This window comes from Balaenoptera ricei, chromosome 2, assembly GCF_028023285.1.
Source record: "Balaenoptera ricei isolate mBalRic1 chromosome 2, mBalRic1.hap2, whole genome shotgun sequence".
NCBI lineage: Eukaryota > Metazoa > Chordata > Mammalia > Artiodactyla > Balaenopteridae > Balaenoptera > Balaenoptera ricei.
The window spans coordinates 177,504,467-177,528,806 of record NC_082640.1 but is presented as its reverse complement, the minus strand read 5'-3'; the positions used below and the strand labels follow the sequence as shown (position 1 = coordinate 177,528,806).

General features: G+C 52.9%; 1 protein-coding gene and 1 pseudogene across 2 annotated transcripts; both read right to left on the bottom strand.

Moving 5' to 3' along the window:
* Positions 1–886: 886 nt before the first annotated feature.
* Positions 887–24,340, bottom strand: OTUB2 (OTU deubiquitinase, ubiquitin aldehyde binding 2). Of its 2 annotated transcripts, none has more exons than XM_059914882.1 (6): positions 24,145–24,340; positions 10,976–11,071; positions 9,549–9,667; positions 6,104–6,188; positions 5,282–5,476; positions 887–3,943 (listed from the first exon to the last, which is right to left on the bottom strand). In XM_059914882.1, the coding sequence occupies exons 1-6, from the start codon at positions 24,145–24,147 to the stop codon at positions 3,737–3,739; spliced, it is 705 nt and encodes a 234-aa protein (XP_059770865.1). In that variant the 5' UTR covers positions 24,148–24,340; the 3' UTR covers positions 887–3,736. The 2 variants fall into 2 exon arrangements, with proteins under 2 accessions (XP_059770865.1, XP_059770864.1); XM_059914881.1 differs by lacking the exon at positions 24,145–24,340 and adding an exon at positions 23,114–23,238.
* Positions 12,521–20,096, bottom strand: LOC132360849 (regulatory factor X-associated protein-like; annotated as a pseudogene).

The following is a 24,340-nucleotide window of genomic DNA, read 5'->3' as shown; positions in this document are numbered from 1 at the left end:
GACGTTCCCTTGGCCTCATGGTTGGCAGCTGTGTTCCGTCAGTCCCTGTGGGCAACTGCAACAGGGTAGTTGGCCTAAACTCAGATTCAGGTATCACTGAGTGTCGGTTAGGTACTTTTATCTACTTCGATTGTCAGTTTTCCGTCAAGGCCCTGGGACATAAGTCTTAGTACCCTTTTTTTGCAGTTGAGAAAGCGCACTATGAGTGGTTAAGACTTGCTCAGGGTCACACAGTAGTCAAGTGGCAGAGCTGGGATAAGAACCTTGGGTATTTCCTTGTAGGCCCAAGGCAAGTTCAGAAAACTGCTTTGGTTTTAAAAGTCAGCAGTGTTGCCAGAGACTGTCTCCCCAGTGTCACCAGTGACCGGGAGAGGAGAAGGCAGAAGAAAACAGCCCTAGTCTGTGAAGCTCCTGAGTGATAGCTATCAGAGGATGGCAGGGGGACTCTCCGTTTTCCAGATGATACAGTGGAAGTTATAAGCAGGGTCAAGGTCCCTTAGCAGCACCTGAGCCATGAGAGGCCTGAGGACACTTGTCACAGGCCAAACAGATCCACTAATGTCCTGTGACATCCTGTCCTTGCCCTCTAACAGCAAATTCTTTTTTGTGGGGTAACATGTTAAAGAGCTAGGTTTTAAAAGATAGGGCCAGCCTCCCTGACAGTTCTGCTCTCTGACCTGATAAGGTGAAGCTTTGGGGAGGCCTGTGGTTCCTTTGGCACCTCCAGCCCAGCCCAAGGACAGAACTTCCTGAGTGTCTGGACCTTTCACTAAACAAGGACACTCCTACCCCTGCTAATCCACTCACACGTACAAGCCCCATGGGATAGTAGTGTTGATTTTTGGTGCATGCCAGATACCAACTATTAAGAAGCCAGGACAAACAGTTGTTATGGAAACCATTTTAATGCTAGGAAAATGTTTTTACCAATTGCCCGAGGAAGCTGTGGGCCTGGCCTACATCCCACGGGACCAGGGGCCCCTGGGGAACCATTTACTGAGCCACAGCCCCTGCCCCTATTTCCGCTCAGCACGAGAATGCGTTTGGTCCTTAGACTTCTTCCCTGTTTGGGAAACCACAGTGCCACTGCCAAGGTAGCGTGTTTTCCCATCTTGCAGTGTTCCGCTGCAGCCCATCCGGAAGGGTCCGTGGGGGGAAGCATCCCATTTGTAGGGCGCTCACTATGCGTCAGGTCTTGCGATTGTTTTCACATGTAATCTTGTTCCACTTGAACCGATGATTCTGTGATGTGTTGGTATTGTCTCCATTTCACTAATGTGGCAATTGGAACTAGGAGGTGAAGTGACTTGGCCAAGGTCATATAACTAGTTAGTGGCAAAGTTGAAGATCTGAACCCAGGCAGTCTGGCTCCAGAGCCACTTTGTGCTTAAAGTAGGAACCAAAAGCAAGGACAGTTTTTTTGTTGCTAAATATTCACACTGGTTTGTAAAGTTCCCTTTGGAAGGAAGGTAACACATGTGCAGTTGTAAAGGCAAACTCTGAAAGCAACCTTCCTTCCAGCTTATGGTCTGCAAAGAGAAGGCTTTGTGGGGTGGGTGAAGAATTGCCCCGGAAGTGTGATTGCTGGCGTGGCTGGCCGCCGTACACAAGCAGGGTAGTGTCCGCGGATGACGGGGTTTTACATTTGTTACTTAAAGCGTCTCTGAATTCTGCCACTCCTTTCCTCCACAGTGCTCTCCCTTCAGAGGCAAGATCTGAGGGCAGATGTGAAGGGAAGAGAGCAGTGGTTTGGATTTGGCCAATGGTTTTATGAAAAATGGGAGAGCAGAGAGCAAGGTCATGAAAACAGCCTGCCTCTCTTGGGCATTCTGATTCTAAACTGATAGGCTGTCTCCTGGGAAGAGGGTCCCACATGAACACCGGCAGCCTCTCAGGCCTGGAAACACAGCGCAGACACACCTCAGAGGGAAGTTCTCCAGCCTGTCTGCCGAAGAGAAAGCTTTGCTTTTGTGAATGCTACACGAGCTACAGATGCAGTTAAGTGGCAGCCAGTGCTGATTATACTGTGCTTGAGAGCCCAGCTGGAGGCCCAGGACCCATCTCACAACTGCTCAGAGCAGCCAAGATTCAGCTCAGTGTCCTTCAGTTTGGAAACAGGGATCGTGATACTCACAAATCATGTAACATGTTACCCGACTCTTACAGTGTACTTGTCACAGCACTCCTACCCAGAGCAAGGTGGAACCACTGAACCAATCCAGAGATCATGGTCAGCTTTACATTCCTGTGAAAAAGTGACAGTCACTTAGCTTGAACCCTTGGGGTCCAAATTCCAGCCAAGGGCAGTATGGGAACCTGGGTCCCTGCCTGGGATTAAAAGCACCCTGACATCAGTTTTCACAAAGGCAGAAGACTGAAACACATCTGACATTTGTATACAAGGACTGGGAGCAGTTTGTTACCCAGTCCTCCAGGTGTACAGTTTGGCTGTCGGCAGACACCACAGTCTGGCACTGCAGCACCAATAGATTCTAATAAATCCCTGCAGAATGGAACCTGTGAGGCCTTCGATTAAGGAAGGCAATTCCACACCCCTGCATTCTCCATTTCTTCCCAGAGAGGAAGAGAGCTTGCTGGCAGTGCCCCAGCCCAGCCAGGGCTCCTCGAGATCCTGAGGCAGCAAGGTGAGGAGGTTATCAAGGGGCATGTCCAGGTGGATGAACAAGGAGACTGGCAAGAGCCAGGGCTCTTGGCTACCAGGCAGTTTCCCCAGTGGTGATCTCCCCCACTGCCAGTCTCCTCGGCTTATCTCTGTTCTTTCTCACCTAACCTCTAGCCAGCCTATGAGCCAAACAGAAGCGGGGGAAAGGGGAAAGGAAGCCAAAGACAGCCTCAAAAAAAACTTGTCTGTTCTGCTCAGCTGGAGTCTACGGCTGCATGTGCTGATCGATGTCTCCACCTGGCTGAGAATCCATATTCTACTTCCAGGATGTGTTGGGGACGATGACACACCTTCTTGGTCCCAGACCCTAACCTTTCTCAGTGTCTGTCCAGGTGGCGCTGGCGGCAGAACCCTGCAGGGCTGCCCACCAGAAGGCAGGCAGTCCTGGCCCTGAGGGAGATAGAGGGGCCCAACAACTTGGGCTTCATGCTGATGGCTACAGGCCTCTTTCTAGACTTTGGCATAAAAGTATCTTTTTCCTCAAGTTAGGGGTAAGAAAACACTGTCATGAATGCTTGGAAGTACACTGAAGCCCTCGCATTCAAATTGGCCTCAATTCACCGTGCACCAAAGTCCAGTCCAACAGCTGACTGGACTTGATTTTTTATAGAACTGGTAAGTCACTGAAGACAGCTGATCTTGAGCTTTTCTTCCCCTAGAGAGAGGCACTGCCCCTGGTGGAAATAAACCAGAGGACCCCATTTTTATACAACACTGGAATGTCAACACTGGCAGGAACCTCCAGATGAAGAATTGGGCCCAGAGAGAGGAGGTGACCTATGCAAGGTCTCAGAACTGGGGTAGAGCCGGGGCATACGGCTTCCTAGCCCAGAGTTGGAAAACATTTGATCCTCCATGAAGATAAATATTAAAAATATCGCCAAGTTACCACCAGTCCGTAGTGAGTAGGCCTTATTCCCAGTGACTTTGCCCAAAAGGCTGCACATTTTCTAACTACAGTCGAAATCACTTAAAAAAATTGAAAAGCCGTAACGTTCCATTCAGAATGCAGTCCCGTTAGGTGACAGGCTCCACTGCACGGCCTAAGATTAATCAACGTTTATCGGCTGCATAAAGGATGTTGTAGTGGGATGTTTTATAGAGCAGGTAAACGGAAGGGATGGCAGCCTCGGGGAACACGTGGTGGTTCAGGGCCGTGTCCATTTCGTCCACATATTCCACCTGCAGGGCAATGTTCAGTGCCTGGGACAGGGCCGTGATCTGGATGTGGTCACACTCCATGGCCATGGGCTCCACTTCCTGCAAAGGCCACAATGAAAAAACAACCCAGTTGAGGATGGAGGCCTGGCAGAGGACAAGTGAGAGGTCCAACCCTGCCTTTCGTGGTCCTAGGTCAAAACCTCTGCGCTGGGAAATAATCTCCACAACAACCTGTGAGGCAGATGTTGACATCTGCATTTTCCAGAGGAGGAAACGCAGGCTCACTGAGGAGGTAACAGATAGAAATTGCCACAATTGCAAGGCTTGAATCTAGATCTTTTTGATTCTGGACCCCCTAGTTGTGAGAAGAGGACACTACTTTGAAGAATCTGGAAAGGGGGGCAGGAGTTTTTCAGCTTGGGCTTCCTAATGCACAGAGTCAAAGAATCTCAGCAGAAAGGGACTTTATCATAAAGGGATTTCAAGCTTATGTGCTTACAGAGGGCTAGGCGAGCGAGTGAGTGAGTCAATGGAGAGACAAGCTGCCTACTGAGTCCCAATAACTAGGGCAGCTGCCATTTAGCTCCTGCTGATTACTGTCGGGCAAGAATAAGGCCTGGGGAGGACTTCCCTGGTAGCGCAGTGCTTAAGAATCCGCCTGCCAATGCAAGGGACACGGGTTCGATCCCTGGTCCGGGAAGATCCCACATGCCGCGGAGCAACTAAACCCATGCGCCACAACTACTGAGACTGAGCTCTAGCGCCCGTGAGCCACAACTGCTGAGCCCACGTGCCACAACTACTGAAACCCGTGCCTAGAGCCTGTGCTCCACAGCAAGAGAAGCCACCACAATGAGAAGCCCGCACACCACGAGGAAGAGTAGCCCCCGCTCACTGCAACTAGAGAAAGCCCACGCGCAGCAATGAAGACCCAACGCAGCCAAAAATAAATAATATAAATAAAAATAAATTTATAAAAAAAAACAAAAACAAAAAGGAATAAGGCCTGGGGAGCTGGATCTTCTGATTTTTCCAGAGAAATCCAGACATTCATCCAAAAATTGCCCAGTGTTTAAATGTTGGCAGCTCTTTCAGGTAAATACCATACATCATAAACAGAACAGGTCTTGGGCAAATGTGACTCTGGGGTTGCTACTCTGTAATTTTGTGAACAGTCTAGTCCAAAGCCCTTATTTCTCAGATGAGAAATCTGAGGCCCAGAGAGGGAAAGTGACTTGCCCAAAGCCACACAGTTTGGGCAGAAGGAGGATGCGGTCCGGCTTGCTAACCTAGTGCTCTTTGAATTGCAATGTAGACATGACAGCCAGGTCCCCTGGTTAGGGAATGCTGGTGCTAAAGTCTCCTATGGAGAGAGGGATGGGAGCGGAGCCCAGGGCCGGAGGCCGAGTCCCCACAGCCTGGGCCCCGAGGACCTACATGAGTGCAGAAGTCTCTGATGTCCATCTCCTCGTCGATGAAATGTCGGAAGAAGTCGGCGCGGTTCCTGATGAAGGCTGACGTGAGCAGGCGCAGGAACTGCACGATGCGGTCCGAGGAGCTCTGGTCGTTGAACACCTTCAGCAGGCTGGACACGGAGCTGTCCTTCTCCACGAGCTCTACCACGCTGTAAAACTGCAGCCCTTGGGCCTTCAGCCAGGGGACGGGCAAGCCCCGCCCCTCCCTCCATGGGCCTCCCTCCACGGGCATTTCCATCTCCAAATCCTCAAGTTGAGGCGCCAAAATCAATCAGTCAGAGATCCCGCCAAAGCTCAGTAACAGGGTTAGAGATATTTTGTAGTGAGTCCCTTAGCTAATATCCCTTAGTCCCTTAGATATTTTGTAGTGAGTCGCGTCTAAGGAGCAGCGGTTAGCCTCCCTCCTCACTGCCGTGGTTGCAATTCTTATTTACAGATTCAGCACTGACAGTCCTCCAACCCCACCGCCTTCACTAGTGGGATCCGGGGAATGGGGTGGAGAGGGGATGGGCTGACGGAGGCTGGGGGAAGTTTCCAGCCTGAGAGCTAGTGCCCCAAAGGAGGTACCTCCTCCCAGAGAGAGGGCAGGGCCCTGGGCTCCCTGTTCCCTCGATGTCCCCACAAGCAGGAAGCAACCCTCAGCCCTTCCCCAGCTGGGAGGAGCAAGGGGGGCGCAACCACAGAGCCCTGGGCGGTGAGGGGACTCCGGCCAGTGCCCGCTCCTGTCTGCTCTGCCAGCGAGGGAGGACCTGGCCCCTCAGCTGTCGTGCCCAGGTTAACTCACAGCATTAAAGAAGTTTTGGAACTTGTGCTCCTCGAAGCCAGCAGCCAGAAGGTCGTTTGGGGTCTGCAGTACCCGCTCTTTGAACCTGGAGGGGAAAGACTGGTACTTACAAGGAAATGGCAGGGTGTGCTGCTGTGATGTCAGCTTGTCATCCCACTCACCCACCACCCCATACACACCTGAGAGGGTGCGTGTCACTTTTCTACTAGGACTTTTTTTCTAGCAGGACTTTTCTACTTTTCAAAGCACTTCCACGTGGACCACACACTGATTTGTTCTGTCCTCCCCTGTACAGTCACAGGAGGTGGGTAGTATACCCATTTCACAGATGAGGAAATTGAGGTAATCACCACCCACTCCCAGATAGATTGATACTACCTTTCGAAGGTCTGTTGACTCTGTCCCTCCTTCCTGTCCCCATGGTTCCTGGTATGTCAACACCATCTCTGGCCTGGGCCACACCCAGCCTTCCCTCACTCCTGGTCCCCTCTCCACAGGGACCTTAGAGTGACCTGCCACAGCCTTCTCCCTCAGGACACAGCTCCCCAGCACAGGTGTCCTGGAAGGGCCCCTGCCGAGCTCAGCAGCCTCATCTCTAGTCAAGTCTCACAGCTTCCCTCACACCCCACAGTCACTACCCATTTGCGTTTTCACCCCTTAGCATCCACTGTCCCCTTGGCCAGGGATGCTCTTCTCAGAGGTGTGCTAGCGCTGGTTTGTACCTGCTCACAAGAGCTAGTTGTTAAATTTACGCATTTTGCCATCCAGGTGTTAAACAGCCATTATTTAAGAATCAAGTTATGTAAACTTAAATAACTTTAAAACACAAATTATAATCTATGCTCTTGACGTAATCTTTGTCTATTGTGTGTGGATGGTGGAAACACGATTTGGACTATAGCGTGTGTTACGTATCTCTTCCCAACTCCCTGTTCAGTGACCCCATGATGGTAGCTTGAAAAAAAAAAAAATCATGACAAGAGTATTTATACTACAGAAATCAACTCACACCACAAATCAGGCCTCCCGGCCAAACAGCCACTAAACTTCTGCCAGCACTGACCATCCCTCAAGACCGGGTCCAGGGACCCCTGCTTTGTTAGTGCTCCCACTGCAGGCCCCCCACTGGCACGGCCCCATCTGGGACCTGTCCTGGTCCCCTTGGGGATAGCGGGGAGCCGCCCTAGGACACAGAGTTCAGCAGCAGAGACGAGATACAGTCCAAGTGACTGGTCCACAGAAGGAGGGATGCATCCCCCGCAAGAAGGACCAAGTGGAGAGGCTCTGGGGGACCAGCTGGCACGGGCGTAACCGCAGCCTGTCCCCTGGGAGGGGAGACCAGACTCTAGGGAGGACACGGGAGGGGTTTTCACGAGGGACTAAAGGCACAATGAGAAAGGCCTGGGAGGCTTAGGCGCCTTGTGGGACAGGGGAGGTGCGGAGAGGGTGGTGTGTGTGAAGTGGAATCACCTAACCTGGAAGGTGAGGCGCTTCTGCCGAAAGGCAAACTGCCAAAGGCTGGGCCGGCGTATCTGAGCCCGGTTTGGCCAGGGCAGGTGTGGGAAGGAGTGCTGTGCCAGGAGCCACAGCCCTGCTGCTAAGTCGCTCTCCGGCTTTGGGCCATAGGCTCCCCTTTCGCACGGCATGGGTGATGGTAACAGGCCTCCACGAGGGGTGCTGGGAGGGCCCCTCTGGCCACCGTTCTGTGAGGCTGTGAATGTGCACAGCTATGTTCCCAGCTTTCCTGCCTTCACACCCTTCCCCTCCCTGGCCACGCGCTCCTGAGCCCCCGCCGCGTCCCCACACTCATTCCTCACCAACGACTGCTGGCCCCGCCATGCCAGCCCTGGGGACACAGAGACGGCGACACACAGACCCAGTCAAGTGAGGGACAAACACCCAGGGCAGGACTCCCGCCCCGACGAGGTGAGGGAGGAGAAGAAGGACGGCGTCAGGACTTGGAGCACAGGCCCTCTCGGCCACGCACCAGCTTTAGTGGGACCTTGGGCAAGTCACTTAACCTTTCCGAAGCTCGGTTTACTCATCTGTAAAATGGGGTAACACCCGCCTGGTACTTCCCACTGGACCCCGCTTGGATGGCTCACGGGGATTTCGGACTTAGCAACATGGAGCTCCTGCTTTTTTAACTCTCAGGCCAACCCCCAGGCACCCATCCTCGACTCCTCTCTCTGCTCACACACCCCACTCCAGCCACGAGTGAATCCTGTTGGCGCCACCCCTGCAGGGCTCTGCGATCGACCTCCACCTGCTCAGGCCACCGTCACCACCCCTCCTCTGGGCTCTCCCGGATCACGTCCCCTGCTGCTCCCTGGCTGTGCGCGCTGTGTTTATCCTGCACGCAGCAGCCCGCAGATCAGGCCCCTTGCTCTCTTGAACCCTCTGTGGCTCCACCTCATTCAGGCCGACATTCAAGGTCCTTAAAAAGGCCCGTGAGGCCCTACCCCACCTGCCCCCCCTACCTCTCCAACCCCTACTTAAAACTGCAGCCTCTACCCCTGGACAACTTGGCCTCCTTTCCTGCCTGATTTTTCTTCCCACAACACTTATCGCCGTCTGACACATCAAGTACTCTTCATATCCACTGTCCCTCTTTTCCGGTTAGGATGCCAGCTCCACAGGCAGGGTGTTTTGTCTCTCTTGTTTGCTGCTGCATCCCCAGGGCCCACAACACGGTCTGCGTGTGGCACCCAGTTGGGCGACGGCTGCAGGAGCAAGGGGGCCCCGGAAGGAAGGCAGGGTAGAAACCTGCCTCAGCGAAGGAGTTCTGGCGCCGGGGTCCACGGTTCAACCACAGGGGCTCTGTGACCCGTGGCCACTCTGCACTCTTCCCCAGGGTATGTGGGGGGAGGGTGTCTGACGAGGAAGCCCGGGGTCTTCATCAAATCCTGTAAGGGCTGTGAGACCTCCAAGGTTAAGAAGCAGCTCTCAGCTCCTTGCTCCTCAGTGTGGTCCGAGGCCCAGCGGCAGGCAGGGGCGGCTTCTCCCGGGAGCTTGTGAGAAATGCGGAATCCCCCGCCCTAGACCTACTGAACTGGAATCTGCATCTGAAGAAGATCCCAGGGGGTTTGCACAAATGATGAAGTATGAGAAGCCTCGAGCTAAGCCCAAACCCGAGGGTCTAAGGGAGGATCGTTACAGGCAGCAGCTGCGGGACAGAGGGACCTTGGACAGCGTCAACTCTAGATCCAGGCTGACCAGGTGGACCCCTGGGTTACTCACACTCAAATCCAAGGTCAGCTGAGATCATCCAGAACAACGGGGCAACGCTTCTTTGTGTTCTCCTTGCAGTGAATTTTCGAGAACGCACCCAACGCGACTTGCCTAAGCACACTGAGACCAGAGGGCTGAGAGTGCCCGCTAGGTCACTGTCCCTCCCCAGCCGGCCCCTTGGCGGCCCACCCAGCATCCCCTGTGCCCCACTCACTTGAGTATCTCCCTGCTCTTCCCCAGCAGAGATTCCAGGTAGGAGTAGCCCAAGGCCCGGTAGAAGCAGTTCCCGTCCCCCTTGGTCTTGCGGATCGCAGTGAACCTTTTGCTGAGCTCCTGCGGGGGACAGAGGAAATGTGGGTGTCTGCACCAATAGCACCCCCGTCGTGTCCCGTCAGGGCCAGGGCCCCTGCCTCCCCCACGTAACACCTGCTCCCTCCTCTCAGACTGGCTGCCCTTCATGGTGTCCCAACTCTCATCCCACAAAAATAAATCTACTCAGAGTGTGTCCTGTGTCAGATACTGAGCATGAATGGGGCTGGGGGGTCCCACAGCCCTGCCCTCGGGAGCCTACAGTCTGGGGTAAGATGGACAGTCAGATGATCGTGACAGGAGGACAGGGGAAGCCCTGGGGTGCCACGGAGCAGTGGCATCTACATCAGACTTCAGCAGTCCAGGAAGGCTTCCTGGAGGAATGGCACTGAGAGGAGGAGCAGCGAGAGGAGGAGTAGCGGCGTGCATGGTGGGGCAGTGAGGGTGGGTGTGCCTGTGTGGTGGGCCAGGAGGCTGCAGAGTCGGTAGGAAGGGCCTCCCCAGCCTTCACCAAGCAGTCTGGCCAGTCCTTCAAAGGGTTTCTTGGGAGGTGTGGCCTCCCAATGCCACCCCCTCCGGCTCTGCTCCTGGCTGTCAGCTTCCCTCTGAAATGGCCCGGAGTCCCCATGGGCCCACCAGAGGCAGGCCGTAGGGAAGGATGCGCTCCTTGAAAACGCCATCTCAGCTCCCGAGGGGGTTCCAGGGGACACGAGAGTCAGTGTGCTGCCCAGCCTTTGCTCCTGCCCCGGCGGGAAGCCGAGAGGTGGAGAGGGGGCACCAGGGGAGCGCCCAGGCTCCTCCTTGTTCTGTGACTGTCCCTGCATCCTTCCAGCAACCCTACCCCCCCTTTTTGATAGCGCAGCTGGAGTGGGCTTTCCCTCCTGAGAGATGCCCTTGCAGGGCGGTTACAAAGACGACTTTTATGAGGTCAGGCTGCCTGGTCTAAATGCCAGCTCCTCCAGGCACTAGCAGTAGGGCCGTGCGCTTGCCATTTAATTTCTGTGCCTCGTTTCCCTCAGCTGTAAAACGTGGGTAATAAAAGTTCTGACCTTGCAATGTTGTAATGAGGTCTCAGGGAGAAAGGAAACACTCAGGAGAGTGCCTAGCTTTTTAAAAACAAAAGTGGTTTTTTTTGTTGTTTTTTTTTTTGCAGCGAAAGGATTTCTCATTAAGGCAAAGAGCCAACATCACAATATTCTGGAAGCCCTTTAATTTGCCCAGGAACCTGGTCCAAATGCGAAGGCTTTTTACCTTCAAAGTGGCACCTCTTTCTCTGCTCCCAACTCCAGCCAATTTCATCTAGGCTCCCCTTCTTCTGACCCTCTGCCTTACCTGGATTTTCCTCTGGTAAATCCTGTTTTCAGGATGATCCCGAAGAATTGATAGAATGTCACATTTTTCTGATATTAGGTTGAAAGATGCTTCACTCTGAAAGACAGAAAAAGGAGTGAAGCTGTGACAATTTCAAAAGCAACTGTTGGGCTTTCACCAACAGAAAGCCTCTGAATTGCTGGCTGCAGGACACAGTGAATGTTACCTCCCCCGGACAGAAGCACCTGCGGGTGTGTGACTAGTATCCCAGATGCCATGGTCCCCGGCGGGCAGCGAGTCAGGGTCAGGCCCACCATGTAGGGGTATCAACTTGTAACTTCCAAACTGATTCATTTTATAGAACATAATACCTCAGTGCACAAAAATAAATTCAAAATGGTTTAAAGATTTAAATGTAAGGCCTGAAACCATTAAACTTCTCTAGAAGAAAACATAGGCAGTAGGCTGTTTGACATTGGTCTTAGTAACATTGTTTTGGATATGTCTCCTCAGGCAAGGAAAACAAAAGCAGAAACAAACAAATGAGACTACATCAAACTAAAAAGCTTTTGCACAGCAAGGGAAACTTTCAACAAAAGGAAAAGGCCATCTACTGAATGGGAGAAGATATTTGCAAATAATATATCTGAATAAGGGGTTAATATCTAAAATATATAAAGAAGATATACAACTCAACGTCAAAAACACAAACAACCCAATTAAAAAACGGGCAGAGGATCTGAACAGACATTTTTCCAAAGAAGACATACAGATGACCAACAGACCCATGAAAAGATTTTCAGCATCACTAATCATCAGGGAAATGCTAATCAAAACCACAATGAGGTATCACCTCACATCTGTCAGAATGGCTATTATCAAAAAGACAACAAATAACAAGTATTGGTGAGGGAAAGTGAACACTTGTGCACCATTGGTGGGAATGTAAATTGGTGTAGCCATTATGGAAAACAGTATGGAGATTCCTCAGAAAAATTAAAAATAGAACTACCATATGACCCAGCAATTCCACTTCTGGGTATTTATCCAAAGAAAACAAAAGCACTAATTAGAAAAGATATATGCACCCCTATGTTCATTGCAGCATTATTTACAATAGCCAAGATATGGAAGCAACCCAAGTGCCCATCAACAGATGAATGGATAAAGAAGATGTGGTATACACATGCAAAAGAAGATGTGGTATATATATGCAGTGGAAAATTATTCAGCCATAGAAAAAGAATGAAATACTGCCGTTTGCAGCAACGTGGATGGACCTAGAGATTATCATACTAAGTGAAGTGAAAACAGAGAAAGACAAATATTACATGATATCTCTTATATGTGGAATCTAAAAAACAAATGAACAAATATAGCAAAACAGAAACAGGGTCATAGATGCACAATGCGCAATACGTATTTGTCCCCAAATGCACACACATTCACAGGAAAATGACTGTTTACCTTCTACTGGCAAATCTTACCCCATTTATCTTTAGTATAAAAATATGTCCATCCACTACAATAAGATAAAAAACGTGTAGGACTTCTTGATAAGTTCCCTCACACTGATGTTCCTGTAAACTGCTGTTGTCTTTGCTCCAAAACTTGCTGATTTAGTAGTTGTTGCCGTTTCTGTAAAAACTGCACCATTTCTGGACTTCTTAGTAATGACAGTCTTTTCTGATTTAACACTTGTTCTAAAAGAGTAGGTCTTGCAGGTCGATCCCCAAAAGATCCTGTTCTCTGTTGGACAGTGGAGAGTATATTATCTGCGCTTTCCTCAAGTTTGACGTTTCCCACGCTGCCAGCCTGGGCGGCCCCACCGCCGCAGTTCAGGGCCTGGTCGCTTTTCTTCTTCTTGTGCTTATCCTTGTACATCTTGTTGCGGTGTTTCTTGCACGTCCATGGCTTGCGCTGTCTGGTCACCCGACTCGGGGTCTGGCTGCAGCCCTCGTAGGTGCAGGTCTTGCTCACGCTGCCCCCGCCACTGCCCCGTCTCCCCCAGAGTGGGTCCCCTCGTCCTCCAGATCCTCCAAACTAGCCGTGCTCTCGCCTCCCCCCGGGGGGGTCCAAAGTGTCCAGCAGGTCTGCCTCGTCTTCCCCCTGCCTCCCCCTTGCCATCCCCTGACACTTCGCACAGGTACCTAACGGGCAGCCCGGGCGCTGCCCCCCAGGGCCGCAGCCTCGTCCTGCCCTCCACAGGGGCGCATCGCCAGCAGGGTGAACTGCGAGGCCGCGGCCGGGCCGGGGCAGGGGCGGGGGCCCCGGGGCGGAGCGCGGCCCTCGGAGACAGCCTGCACCTCCGTGCTGCTGAGACCTGGCGGGGGTCCACGACCCCAACCCTTCAGCACCTGCTGGGCCCAACTGCACTTAGCAAACCAACGGTCGGGAACCCGCTAGAGGAAAAGTCCCTGGCAATCTTTTTTTTTTTTTTTTAAATTTATTTATTTTATTTATTTATTTTTGGCTGTGTTGGGTCTTTGTTGCTGGTCGGGCGCGGGCTTTCTCTAGTTGCGGCGAGCAGGGGCTACTCTCCGTTGTGGTGCACAGGCTTCTCATTGCAGTGGCTTCTCTTGTTGTGGAGCACGGGCTCTAAGCACGCGGGCTTCAGTAGTTGTGGCTCGCAGGCTCTAGAGCTCAGGCTCAGTAATTGTGGCTCACGGGCCTAGTCGCTCCGCGGCATGTGGGATCTTCCCAGACCAGGGCTCAAACCCGTGTCCCCTGCATTGGCAGGCGGATTCTTAACCACTGCGCCACCAAGGAAGCCCTGGCCATCATTTTTGACAGCTGTCACCGGGCGGCCTCTCAGCCTCCTCACTGACGAGACAGCGGCCTCAACCCAGTACCGCAGTGCTTGAAAAGGAGCCTTCGGTGTTACAAACCCCCTCCCATCTGGAGAAATGTGTTGGATTTTGATGATGAGATTCTCCAGCGCTCACCACCGGAAGCAGAGAGCTGGCCCACAGAATCGTACAATGAGGCGTAAGTGACTTCTAGGCTTACCTGGTCTCCACCCTGGACAGACTCTAAACTTCTGTCTGACAATGAGCTTCTCTGGCTCTGATTCCTGTACTCGGCATCCAGGCTCTGTGACTGGGAAGGGGCATTTCTGAGGGGCCGGTAAGCTCCCACCCCTCAAAGTCTCCAAAGTCACGCGGGCCTCCCTTGCCAGCAGGCAGCTGTCAAACCATCTGAGGCCTGCCATTCACTTGATTCCCCAGGGCCCCCTCACAGGGCCTGAACCAGAGCAGGGGATGAGATGTTTGCTAAATGAATGAATAAAAGCCATGTCCCCGGTGAAGCCTCCCTGCTTGCCCCACCCCATCTGAGTCAGGCTTGGGCCCTCCCTTGAACTCATGCTTTGTTCCTTTTTCTCCCTTTCTGGTGGCCCCAAACATGCCCTCCCGAGATGTGGGGTGCCCGGGCATCTTCCCAGAGGAAAGCCAAACAGTGAGAAGATGAATGTTGTCCCTAAAAACAGGAGGAAAAGTATTTCTAAAAGAGGGAAGGGAGCGTGCAAATGCTTGTGGGTGGGCGAAGGGATTCTAGGTTTTGTTTCTGGAAGCTTCTATTCTGTACCCAACCTTTGTTGCAAAATTAAGTCAGTCTCAGGCTCCTTCCTCACTTCTGCTCTGACACCACAGTGGCAGGCTGGCAGAGCAGGGGGGAACCACCAGGAGGAATCAAATAACCATTCTGGGGCAGATGCTATGGGCTGCTTTCCCATCAGCCATTACCCATTTCTTCCCTACAGACAGGATTCCTGTTTTACTCTGGGCAACGTGATGGACAATGCCTGGGCTAAGTCATGACAACCCTCCTCCTCACTGATTTTCCTAGCCTCCCTTGCAGCTGTGGGCAGCCAAGTGACCGGGGCTGGCCAACTGGACTTACAAAAAATCTGCTGGGGGCTTTGGGGAAGGCTTTTGGTTCTGGATGTGAAGAACAGAGACAGCATGTCCTCCTTCTCCTCCTTCTTCCTGACTTAATACAGATGCAATGTCTACATTCCAGCAGCCATCCTGTGACCATGAGGTTGAAAGCCAACACATGGAGGACGGTTTGATGATCTGCTGCTACCCTAAGCCCAAGATGTATGAAATAATAACAGATGCCATTACTGTACACCAGCTGTGTGGCCAAGCTATGGGACAGAGGCTTACATATTCCCGTTATTTCATTTAATCCCGACCGACAATTACTAAACCCACTCTACTGACAAGGTTCGGTCCCTCGTGCCAGGAAGAGATTTGTTGCAGATCTGTCGGACTCTGAAGCCCATGGACATTCTACCAAGCCAAACTGCTAAGCAGACAGAGCTCAGAGTCCAGGAGCTCTAGAGGGACCAAGGCTGCTGGGCCTCAAAGGAACACTGTGTGCAGGGCAGTCTGGGGCCTTCTCACCTTCAGGCTGGGCCCCTGCAGCTCCCCCTCCGCGCATTACAGGCAGACTGCCCAGCTCCGGACCTCAGTGCCTACAGCAGGGTCCCCCAGTCTGAGGGCTGCTCATCACAGGTGGAGTGAGAGATCATTTATAGGTGATGTCTGGACACGGGGGTTAACAGACATTGGCCACACTGGGAGCGAAAATTAATCTCTTTTCAACTTTCTTCAAACCTTCTAATTGCACCAAGGAGAAAGCAGGTTTCCAGTGTACCTTTAACTCCTTTCCACTTTGCTAGCCTCTTTTGAAGGGTGAGAAGGCCTCTGACTTGGAGTGTAAAATGTTGCATTTTCATTTGCAATTTTTTTAACTTAAAACAAAACTTGTTAACTTTTTCTTTTTTGTTTTGTTTTTTTTAATTTTTTGGCCATGCCTCATAGCATGCAGGATCTTCCCCGACCAGGGATCGAACCTGCGCCCCCTGCAGTAGAAAGCAGAGTCTTAACCACTGGACCGCCAGGGAAGTCCAAAACTTATTAACTTATCTATTTATTTATTTTTTAAATTTATTTATTTATTTATTTATTTTTGGCTGTGTTGGGTCTTCGTTTCTGTGCCAGGGCTTTCCCTAGTTGTGGCAAGTGGGGGCCACTCTTCATCGCGGTGCGCGTGCCTCTCACTATCATGGCCTCTCTTGTTGCGGAGCACAGGCTCCAGACGCGCAGGCTCAGTAGTTGTGGCTCACGGGCCTAGTTGCTCCGCGGCACGTGGGATCTTCCCAGACCAGGGCTCGAACCCGTGTCCCCTGCATTAGCAGGCAGATTCTCAACCACTGCGCCACCAGGGAAGCCCCTAACTTATTAACTTCAGTGGCATAGTTAATAAGTTAAGTGGCATAGTTAATAAGTTAATAAATAAATAAAAAGTGAACATGTTTTGACCTATTCTAAATCATGGAAGACTTACATTATTGGCATAATAAATACCAATGGCTGGTGTACAGTTAATTTTGCACTCATACGGTGTGCTCATAAAGCAAATATCCATGGGATCCCATGAGTTTCAGAATTTAAAAATCCACCTCTGCTGACCCGAGGGAAAGGCAGGATGACAAACAGGTACTATTCAGAAACAGCACGTGTCCCCACTCGACAACGCCCATCTCTCTCACTCACCCACCCGCTGTCTCCTTTCATTCCAAAGTCCCATTATTTACCTACCTCACCAACAAAAAGTCTTGTTTTTACCCACAGCAGACTTAAAATGATGGCTTGGGTCTTTTTAAACGACGGATGATTAAAAAGCAGTGCAGCTGTATAGAACGCTGCTCGCGCCTGGAGTGCCCCCCGAAAAAAACGACATATGGTGTGGGAGGATGCATATAATCAGTTCTATTTGATGGGCACTTTCTGAGAAGGTATCGCTGGGAGAGTGGAAAGGAGTATAAGGAATTAATCTTACATATGTAGAGATAAGTATTTAAGATGTTAGAAAGCCCGCCGTCACCAGTCAAAATGAGAATGTTAAAGGTGGGTCAGGAAGGGGAAATGGGCCTCACCCAGGGAAGCCTCCCTAGCTTTTCCACTTGCCATAGTCGTATCGACTGGGCATTCGAAGACAACTTTACTTAGGCTATTTAAAAGTCAACTTACAAGAAAAATATTAAACAGCAGTTTGGGGGCAGGGGGCGGGGGGCTCTGGGTCGCTGAGAGCCAAGATCATCACACTCAGGGTTCAAGAGACCCACTGTGAGCACCGGCCTCTGCAAGGCATTCTGTCACCTTTTCCCCCTTCATCCCTGATCGCTGTTCCCATCCTGCCATACCCCCACCCTCTATAGGTATTCCCTATGGTACGTCTTTCAATACGTATCTGCCTTTTTAAAATTGTGCTAAAACATACATAACACAAAATATACCATCATAACCATTTTTAAGCGTGCAGTTCCGTGGCATTAAGTACCTTCACATCGTTGTGCAACCACTACCGTCCTTTCCAGAACTTTTTCATCATCCCCAACTGAAACTCTACCCATTAAACCCTAACTCCCCATTCCCTACCCCTCATCTCCACACGGCCCCGGCCCCTGGCAACCACCACTCTGCTTTCTGTCTCTATGAATGTGCCTATCCTAGGGACCTCATGTAAGTGGAATGTATGTCTTTTTTAAAATACAGAGTTGTTTTATGTATGCACGTGTTTTAAATATGCATACAAATTATTCTATAGATATCGTGCCTTTTTTTCCTTCACTCAATACTATTTAAGATCCACCCCTCCTGACAAATGGCTCCCAGGTTGGTTGCCCTGCCCTGTGATGGAGCTTTGAGTTAGCTCCAGTGCCCCCTCGTGGTCCCAGGTGTGTTTACTGGGGCCACTGGGAGGGGTGAGTGGGTTTCTGCTTTCGTGCCTTTAAGTCCCTGCCTGGCAGCCCAGAGTGACTCAAGTCAGCCCGGGTGGTCCCCACCCCCGTCCCCATCGGCACGGCCCTGGTCACACCCCTGGAAGAACAGCCTCAGTATACTGGCCCAGAAATCAGGTACAATACTCTGGGTTTGACCTTGGCTGACTCTAATTGGTGGTTTGTTTTTTAAATCATAGCCCCAAATTTCCAGGATGTTATGGGAAAATGACAGGCCTCGGCTGACAATGTCCTGTCAGACCTAATCAGGTTACCTAATCCTAAAGGATTTTAGCCTTAAACTGCTGGTTTGCAAATAGATGCTAATTAACTAAGTCAGGCAGATAGCACCTCTGCTTGGAAACAGCTTTGAGCTGTTGAGTCGAGGAAGATATTTCAAAGTGAGAGAAGGATGTTTCTCCTATCACTGGCTCCTTCCCAGTAACCCTGGGAACAAGCTTGAGGCACTGGAACGGGGGGCTTGGTGTTCAGACCAGATCTGAGTCCTCGTGGGGGTCCTCTTTCCTCCTACAGCCTCGGAGACCGCAGAGCCAGCACGTAACCACCTACAATAATGCTGCTGACCCTGCACTTGATCCCCATCTCTCATCCATGTGCCCACCGCACCTCCAAACGCAAGGAAAACCAGATTCCCCCACTTTTCTCTGTTTTCTCTCCAGAGCCTCTCTACATATCTAGAACCTGTCCACAGAGCCCCAAGAATTCCTCAACCAGCCTGAGAACAGCGAAAAGCCAAGTTCACCCCAGCCCTCCACCTATACCCCAATCCATGGATCCTGCCCCACTGGTGTGGCATCTGAAGCCCTGAAAGCTTCTGGTAAGGAAGTGACCAAGCAGAGCCAGAGTGAGGTCCCATTGCCAGGGCGATGCAGGAGCTCCCATCCCACAAGCTGCTGCGCCCCCTGCCCACGGGAACCCCACGTGCCCAGCAGTGTGCGAGCATCTCCAGGGACCCCCAGCAGACGGTGGGGTGGCAGGGAGCTGCAGGGTGGGGAGGGCCACGCTGAAAGGACTGGGCCCTGGCAGCTTAGTCCTGCAGGCCATAAAGGTCTGACCCATGACATGACCTGTGACCCAAACCAAACCCCTGCCCCTCCTGTGAGTTCTCTGGGGGCCTCTCTTGGAACAGATACAGTTCACTTCAGAGTTTGAATCCAGCTTCTCTGAGCTTTCATGAGAGGTGAAACAATAGGAGAATGAAGCTCCACAAGGACAGGGTCCTTTGTCATTTTTATCACAGTACTCCAAGTGCCTGGAACAGCAGCTGGCCCCCGGAAGGCCCTAAGTAACCACTTGTTGAATGACTTAAGTTACCTTTGCTGGGAGGTCACCGTATGCCAGGCGCTGGGGATAATCTCACTTAGGCCTCACAGTAGCTCCGTTTTACAAATGGAAACTAAAGCCCAGAAAGGTCAAGCTCTTTGCCTGAGGTCACACAGTGAGGCAATCCAGGGAGAAACTTCGATGCTGGTCACCCAGCACATCAAAGGTATTCAACAGACCTGGGTGCCTTTCTGCCCCAATTCGCCACAAAGAGAACCCACCTGGCCCTCGTGTGCCCTATCATCACTTCCTGATGGCTCCTCAGCAGCCCGGCCTCGGGCTCATGCCTCTGCCTACAAACCCCCCATAACGTACCCTTCGGTGCCTCTGTGTGCACGCCCAGCCAAGGCTCTGAGGTGCTGGTGGGCCTCTCCTGGGCCCACCCTGGGCCCCGGCGGGCAAGGCCAGCCGTTAGCCTGCCGGACCTCCCTCTGAGGCTGCTCCGCTGGTGTGCTGACCCCAGGCCATGAGTCAGCCTCGTGAACCAGGCCCAGCCCCCGAGAAGCCACAACGCACCGCGTGGCCTGACCTCAAGCTACCAGCTCCTCCATGGCAGAGGCCAGCGCCTGCAGGCTCACCACCAGAGGGCCAGGGCCCAGAACTCAGCCAAACACCTCCCCTCAGAAGGTCCCTGTCACTTCTAGAGGCTCCCCGTGGCTCCAAGCCTGGCCTTGCCTGCTTGGGGCTGGGGTCTCCACAGGGGGCTGTTTGCAGGGGCCGGAAGGAAATGGCTTTTTAAATGTCTACTTCAGGGTATGATGTATAATATACCAACATACGGGATAATCAAACATTTTTATTGATGAGTGATCAAAAACATTTGGAGGCCCAAGATTCAGGGGAGACCTAGCGTCCTGAACTGGCTTCCTATTGCTGCTGTACAAACAGCAATTAGTACAAACTCAGTGATTGAAAACAAGGTTTATTATCTGACATTTCTGGAGGCTCACGGGGAGAACCCACTCCCTTACCTTTTTCAATTTCTAGAAGCTGCCTGCATTTCTTCATGATCCCTCCTTCCCCCTGTCACGTCTCCTCACTCTGAGCCTCCTGCCTCTTCCTTACAAGGACCCTTGTGATTACATCATTGGGCCCACCTGGGTACCCCAGGGTACTCTCCCCATTTCAGGACCCTTAATTCATCACAACTGCAAAGCCCCTGTTGCCACGTGAGGTACCCTAGTCAGGTTCTGGGGATTAGGATGTGGGTGTTTTCAGGGCGCTATTACTCAGCCTACCACCCACATTCCCCCACCTCTGCAGTTCAGTTCAGGAAATAGAGAAGACCCTGCATCTGGACCCCTACCCGCCTTGGGTCACAGTTATTGGGTGGCCTTGCAGAGACCCCGAATTCAGATGCTGGCCCTCTCTCATTTGACGCCTGGACTCATAGCATCCTCCTAACGGACCCTCAGATCTCCCGCCCTGACTTCTGCCTAGAGCTCCGGCCTCAAACACCACCAGCCAGCGGGATGTCTGACCAAGATCCCAGAATTATTGTGCCCCTAACTGCTTTCTGCCTCCACCCCTGCATCCCCTCCAGGTGTCACCAAATCCTCAAAAGCCCCTCCATCCAGACAGAGCTCATGCCAAAGACCCGGGAGGCCTCTTCTACTCCTCCTTTCCCCCGTCAGCTCGGCTCCTGTGTCCGGCCAGAGCCGCCACCATCTGCCTCAAGGGAGGCTGCACCACGTGTCTGCCCAACTGACCTCCTGGCTCCCACTCCCACCCCCCATCCCCACCATCCTCCACAGCAGCCAGCACAGGCTCCTACCATGTGAAGCAGATGAGGACATGCCCTTTCCCAGTTCCCTCCAGTGGCTTCCTTCACATGGGAGAAGACTCAACCTTTGGATGACAACCACCCAGGTCCTACGCCATCCGGCCTTGCTCCCCTCACTCTCGTGAGCTCCAGTCACAGTGACCCTCCTTGTGTTCCCCCAAGACACACCCATTCCTACCTCAGGGCCTTTGCACATGCTGTTCCTCTGCATGGAATGACTCTCTGCCTCTTTACATGACTCAGATGATGCAACCTCCTTCCCTGACCACCCTGTGAAAGTTGCCCCTTCCCCACCCCTACTGCCTTGACTTGTTTTATGTCTTTAGAGCTTTCTCTGACATGTAGGTTCACTCGTTTACTTGCATGCTGTCTGTCACCCTCCACGAGAATGTCAACTCCATGAGGGCAGGGACTTTGCCTGCCTGTCATGACCAGATTCCCCAGTGCCTGCCACACAATAATGCCCCCAAAATGCATAACGAGCAGATGAGTGAACAGATGTATGCGCTGGTCTCTGACTCCAGCCTGGCCACTGCCAACCCTCTGTCCACTCCATTACCAGACGGCATCCAAATCAACCATCTCTTATTTGTCAAAAATATGTTATGGTCCTCCCCCCTCCACAGCCACACCCGCAGAATAAAATCCAAACCCCACAGTGCAGCATGCGAAGCCCTTCATGGCACATTCTGACCCCATCTGCTTTTCTAAACTCATCTCTCCTCCCTCCCCCAAGCTCCCTGCATCCATACAGACCGCTCACCTTTCCCAGCATATCCCACTGTTAACCATGTTTCCAGGCCTGTAAGCACACTGCCCCACCCTGACTGGAATACACTCTTCCCTAAATCCTTCCTGAAAACTCCTATACATCCTTCAATACCCCATTCAAAAGACTCCTTTGTGAAGCCTTCCTCAACACTCCCTACTCCCTCAGAGTTCATGGCTCCCTGCTGTGCTCCCCAAGCCCATGGTCAGGCCTCTTAGGTAGCTCAGGAATTGCTTGTGTCCAGCTCTGCCTTGTCCAACAGGCAGTGAGCTCCTAAGAGTGGGCAAGCCCCTTGTCTTTCTCATCAGTGCCCAGCATGGGGCTGGACTAGGGTACCTACTGGGGCTTGTCTGACAAACCAAAGAACAAAGCACAGAAGGGCCCTGTGGTTTTGCTATTCACATCCGACCTTCATTCTTCACTGAATGTTAAATGCCCTTTGAGTGAGCATGAGACCCCTCACTACCTACAACCTCTGCCAGCGGCAGCCCCAGGCTTTGTGCTCGCCCTGGCCCCTGCGTCCCCAAGGGGTTCTGTGTCTTCTACCTGGGACCCTTCCTCAAGCTTAGCCCAGTGACTTTGAAATGAATACAGAAAGAAAACACTGTATTTTCCAAAGACATTCTCCTCTGCCCACCACACACACACTCACCACCACCCACACCACACAGACTCAGAAAACCACCAAAGGGCCCAGCACGGTACCTGGCAAACAGTAGTCGCTCAATAAATGCTGGGTGAACAGGAGAGAACACACCCTGCACTGCCTCTGCCCCCCCCCCACCCTCCCAGGATTCCCAGGCAGACGTCCTACTTGGTGAGTTAACCACTTCATCCCTCTCCAAGGCAGCCACGCCACCCGTCACAGGCTGAGGGCTGGCGCTCTGACTCCATCTGCCCTCTATACAAACCTTCCGGTCTTGTGAGTCCAGGGCAGACGTGAGGATGGAGTCAGAGGCCTCACTGTGCAGCACGAAGGCCAGAAGTTCAGGTCCCAGCCCTCACCACCCCTGCCATGCTCTCAGCTACCCAGTGGTGGCTGGAAGCCCTGCCAGCCTCGGCTCCAGGGTGGCTAAACCCATTATTACCCCAGCTCTGGCCACTCCCTGGCAGGCGATGCAGAAACACCTGGGTCCCCTTCCAGGAGCAGCAGAGCCAGGTAAACCCTTAGGTACTGGGTAGAAGCAGGAAGTTGGTGCTTCCAGATGCCTCAGAAGCCCTCAGCCACACCCAGCAGCAGGCTGGTTTGTCTAGGACAGGCCAGTGCAGATGACCTGGCTGCCCACACCACAGTGAGAATGTGTCAGACCGTGACCAGTTTCTGACCTGTGCCCCAAGCCAGCGGCAGCCTGCAGCGGTGACCCATTTCTCTGCCCAGACATGGGAGGGAGGAGGCCGAGCACGAAAAGCCAGGCACCCGTGCACGCGCATTTCCAGGACCCTGTTTTCACGGGGAAAGCCGTGCCCAATTACCTGAGCCAAGGGTTCCACTCGCATCACCTCACGTGGTCCTCACAGCAGCCCAGTATACAGACGTGAAAAATAGTGCCGGGGATGGGAAGCGACAACCAAAGCCTCTTGGCTTTCCAAGGGATGGAGGTGAGATTTGAACTCAGGGCTGTGTGACCACAAGCCAGGCCACCAGTCCTTATACTCTACAAGCTCCCTGGAGCAGAGGGGCTCAGAGTTGAAGAGTTTTAGGCACTCATCACACCCAGTCCTCTGCAGAGCGCCTGTCCCCCGCCTCCCCTTGCCCCCAAGGTGGACTGATGCAGTAACACAAAGAGCACTGGACTGGGAGTCCAGAGGCTTGGGTTCAGGTCCAAGTCCACCACGATCAGTCCCGGCCCCCTCCCGGTCTGGGCCTCAGTGGCCCCAGCTGACCAAGACCCGGTTGGCCTGGCTCAGAGGGTCTCTGGGGCCCTTTCTGCTTTCTGAATCAGGGGTTCCTCTAGTCTTTGCTTTGCAGGGACTCCTAATTCACGTGTCTCACAACTTGAGACAGCCTCTCCACGTGGGTCCTAACTCCAAAGACCTTCTGTTGACGCGTAGAACGGAGAGGATGTCCGGCCACCCTTGCACTCCCTAGGTCCACTCGTGGGGCTTGGGAGTGGGAGGTCTCTCAGGGCTGAGCCCTCGGATGGGTGGGGCCGTGAGCTGCCGACTGGAGGTCTACTTAACTAAAAGGAAGCGACCCTTAGCCCTGGAGCCTCCGGGTGCCCACCGTCGAGCGGCACCCGGGGACAGCTGGGACGAACGCGCCGGGGCGGGGGGCCTGGGAGCCGGGCTGGGTCTCCGTCGCTGGCCGTCCACGGGGGCCTTCCAAGGAAGGACTGGGCCCCCAGTATTTCCGGGGTGTCCGAACGCTGCAGGTCTGACGGTGGGGGCCGAGCCTCGCGCCCGAGCCCCCCTCCCGCGAGTGCACATGCGCCCAGGCGGCGACCCCGCCTACTGCGCCCCCTTTCCCACTCCTCCTTCCCCGCTTCCCCGATACGACCACTGACCATAGTGACCGGAGCCGTCGGGCCAGGTCCCGCCCCAGCGAGGAGGGATCGGTGCGGGAGGGCGCCCCGGGAACCACTGGCTGGCTCCGCCGTTGGGTCGGGCGGCGGGGGCCTCGAAGGCGCGGGGGCGAGCGGAGAATACACCCGACCGCTCCGCAAACCAGAGGTTAGACCACCACTGTGTCCCAGCAAGACA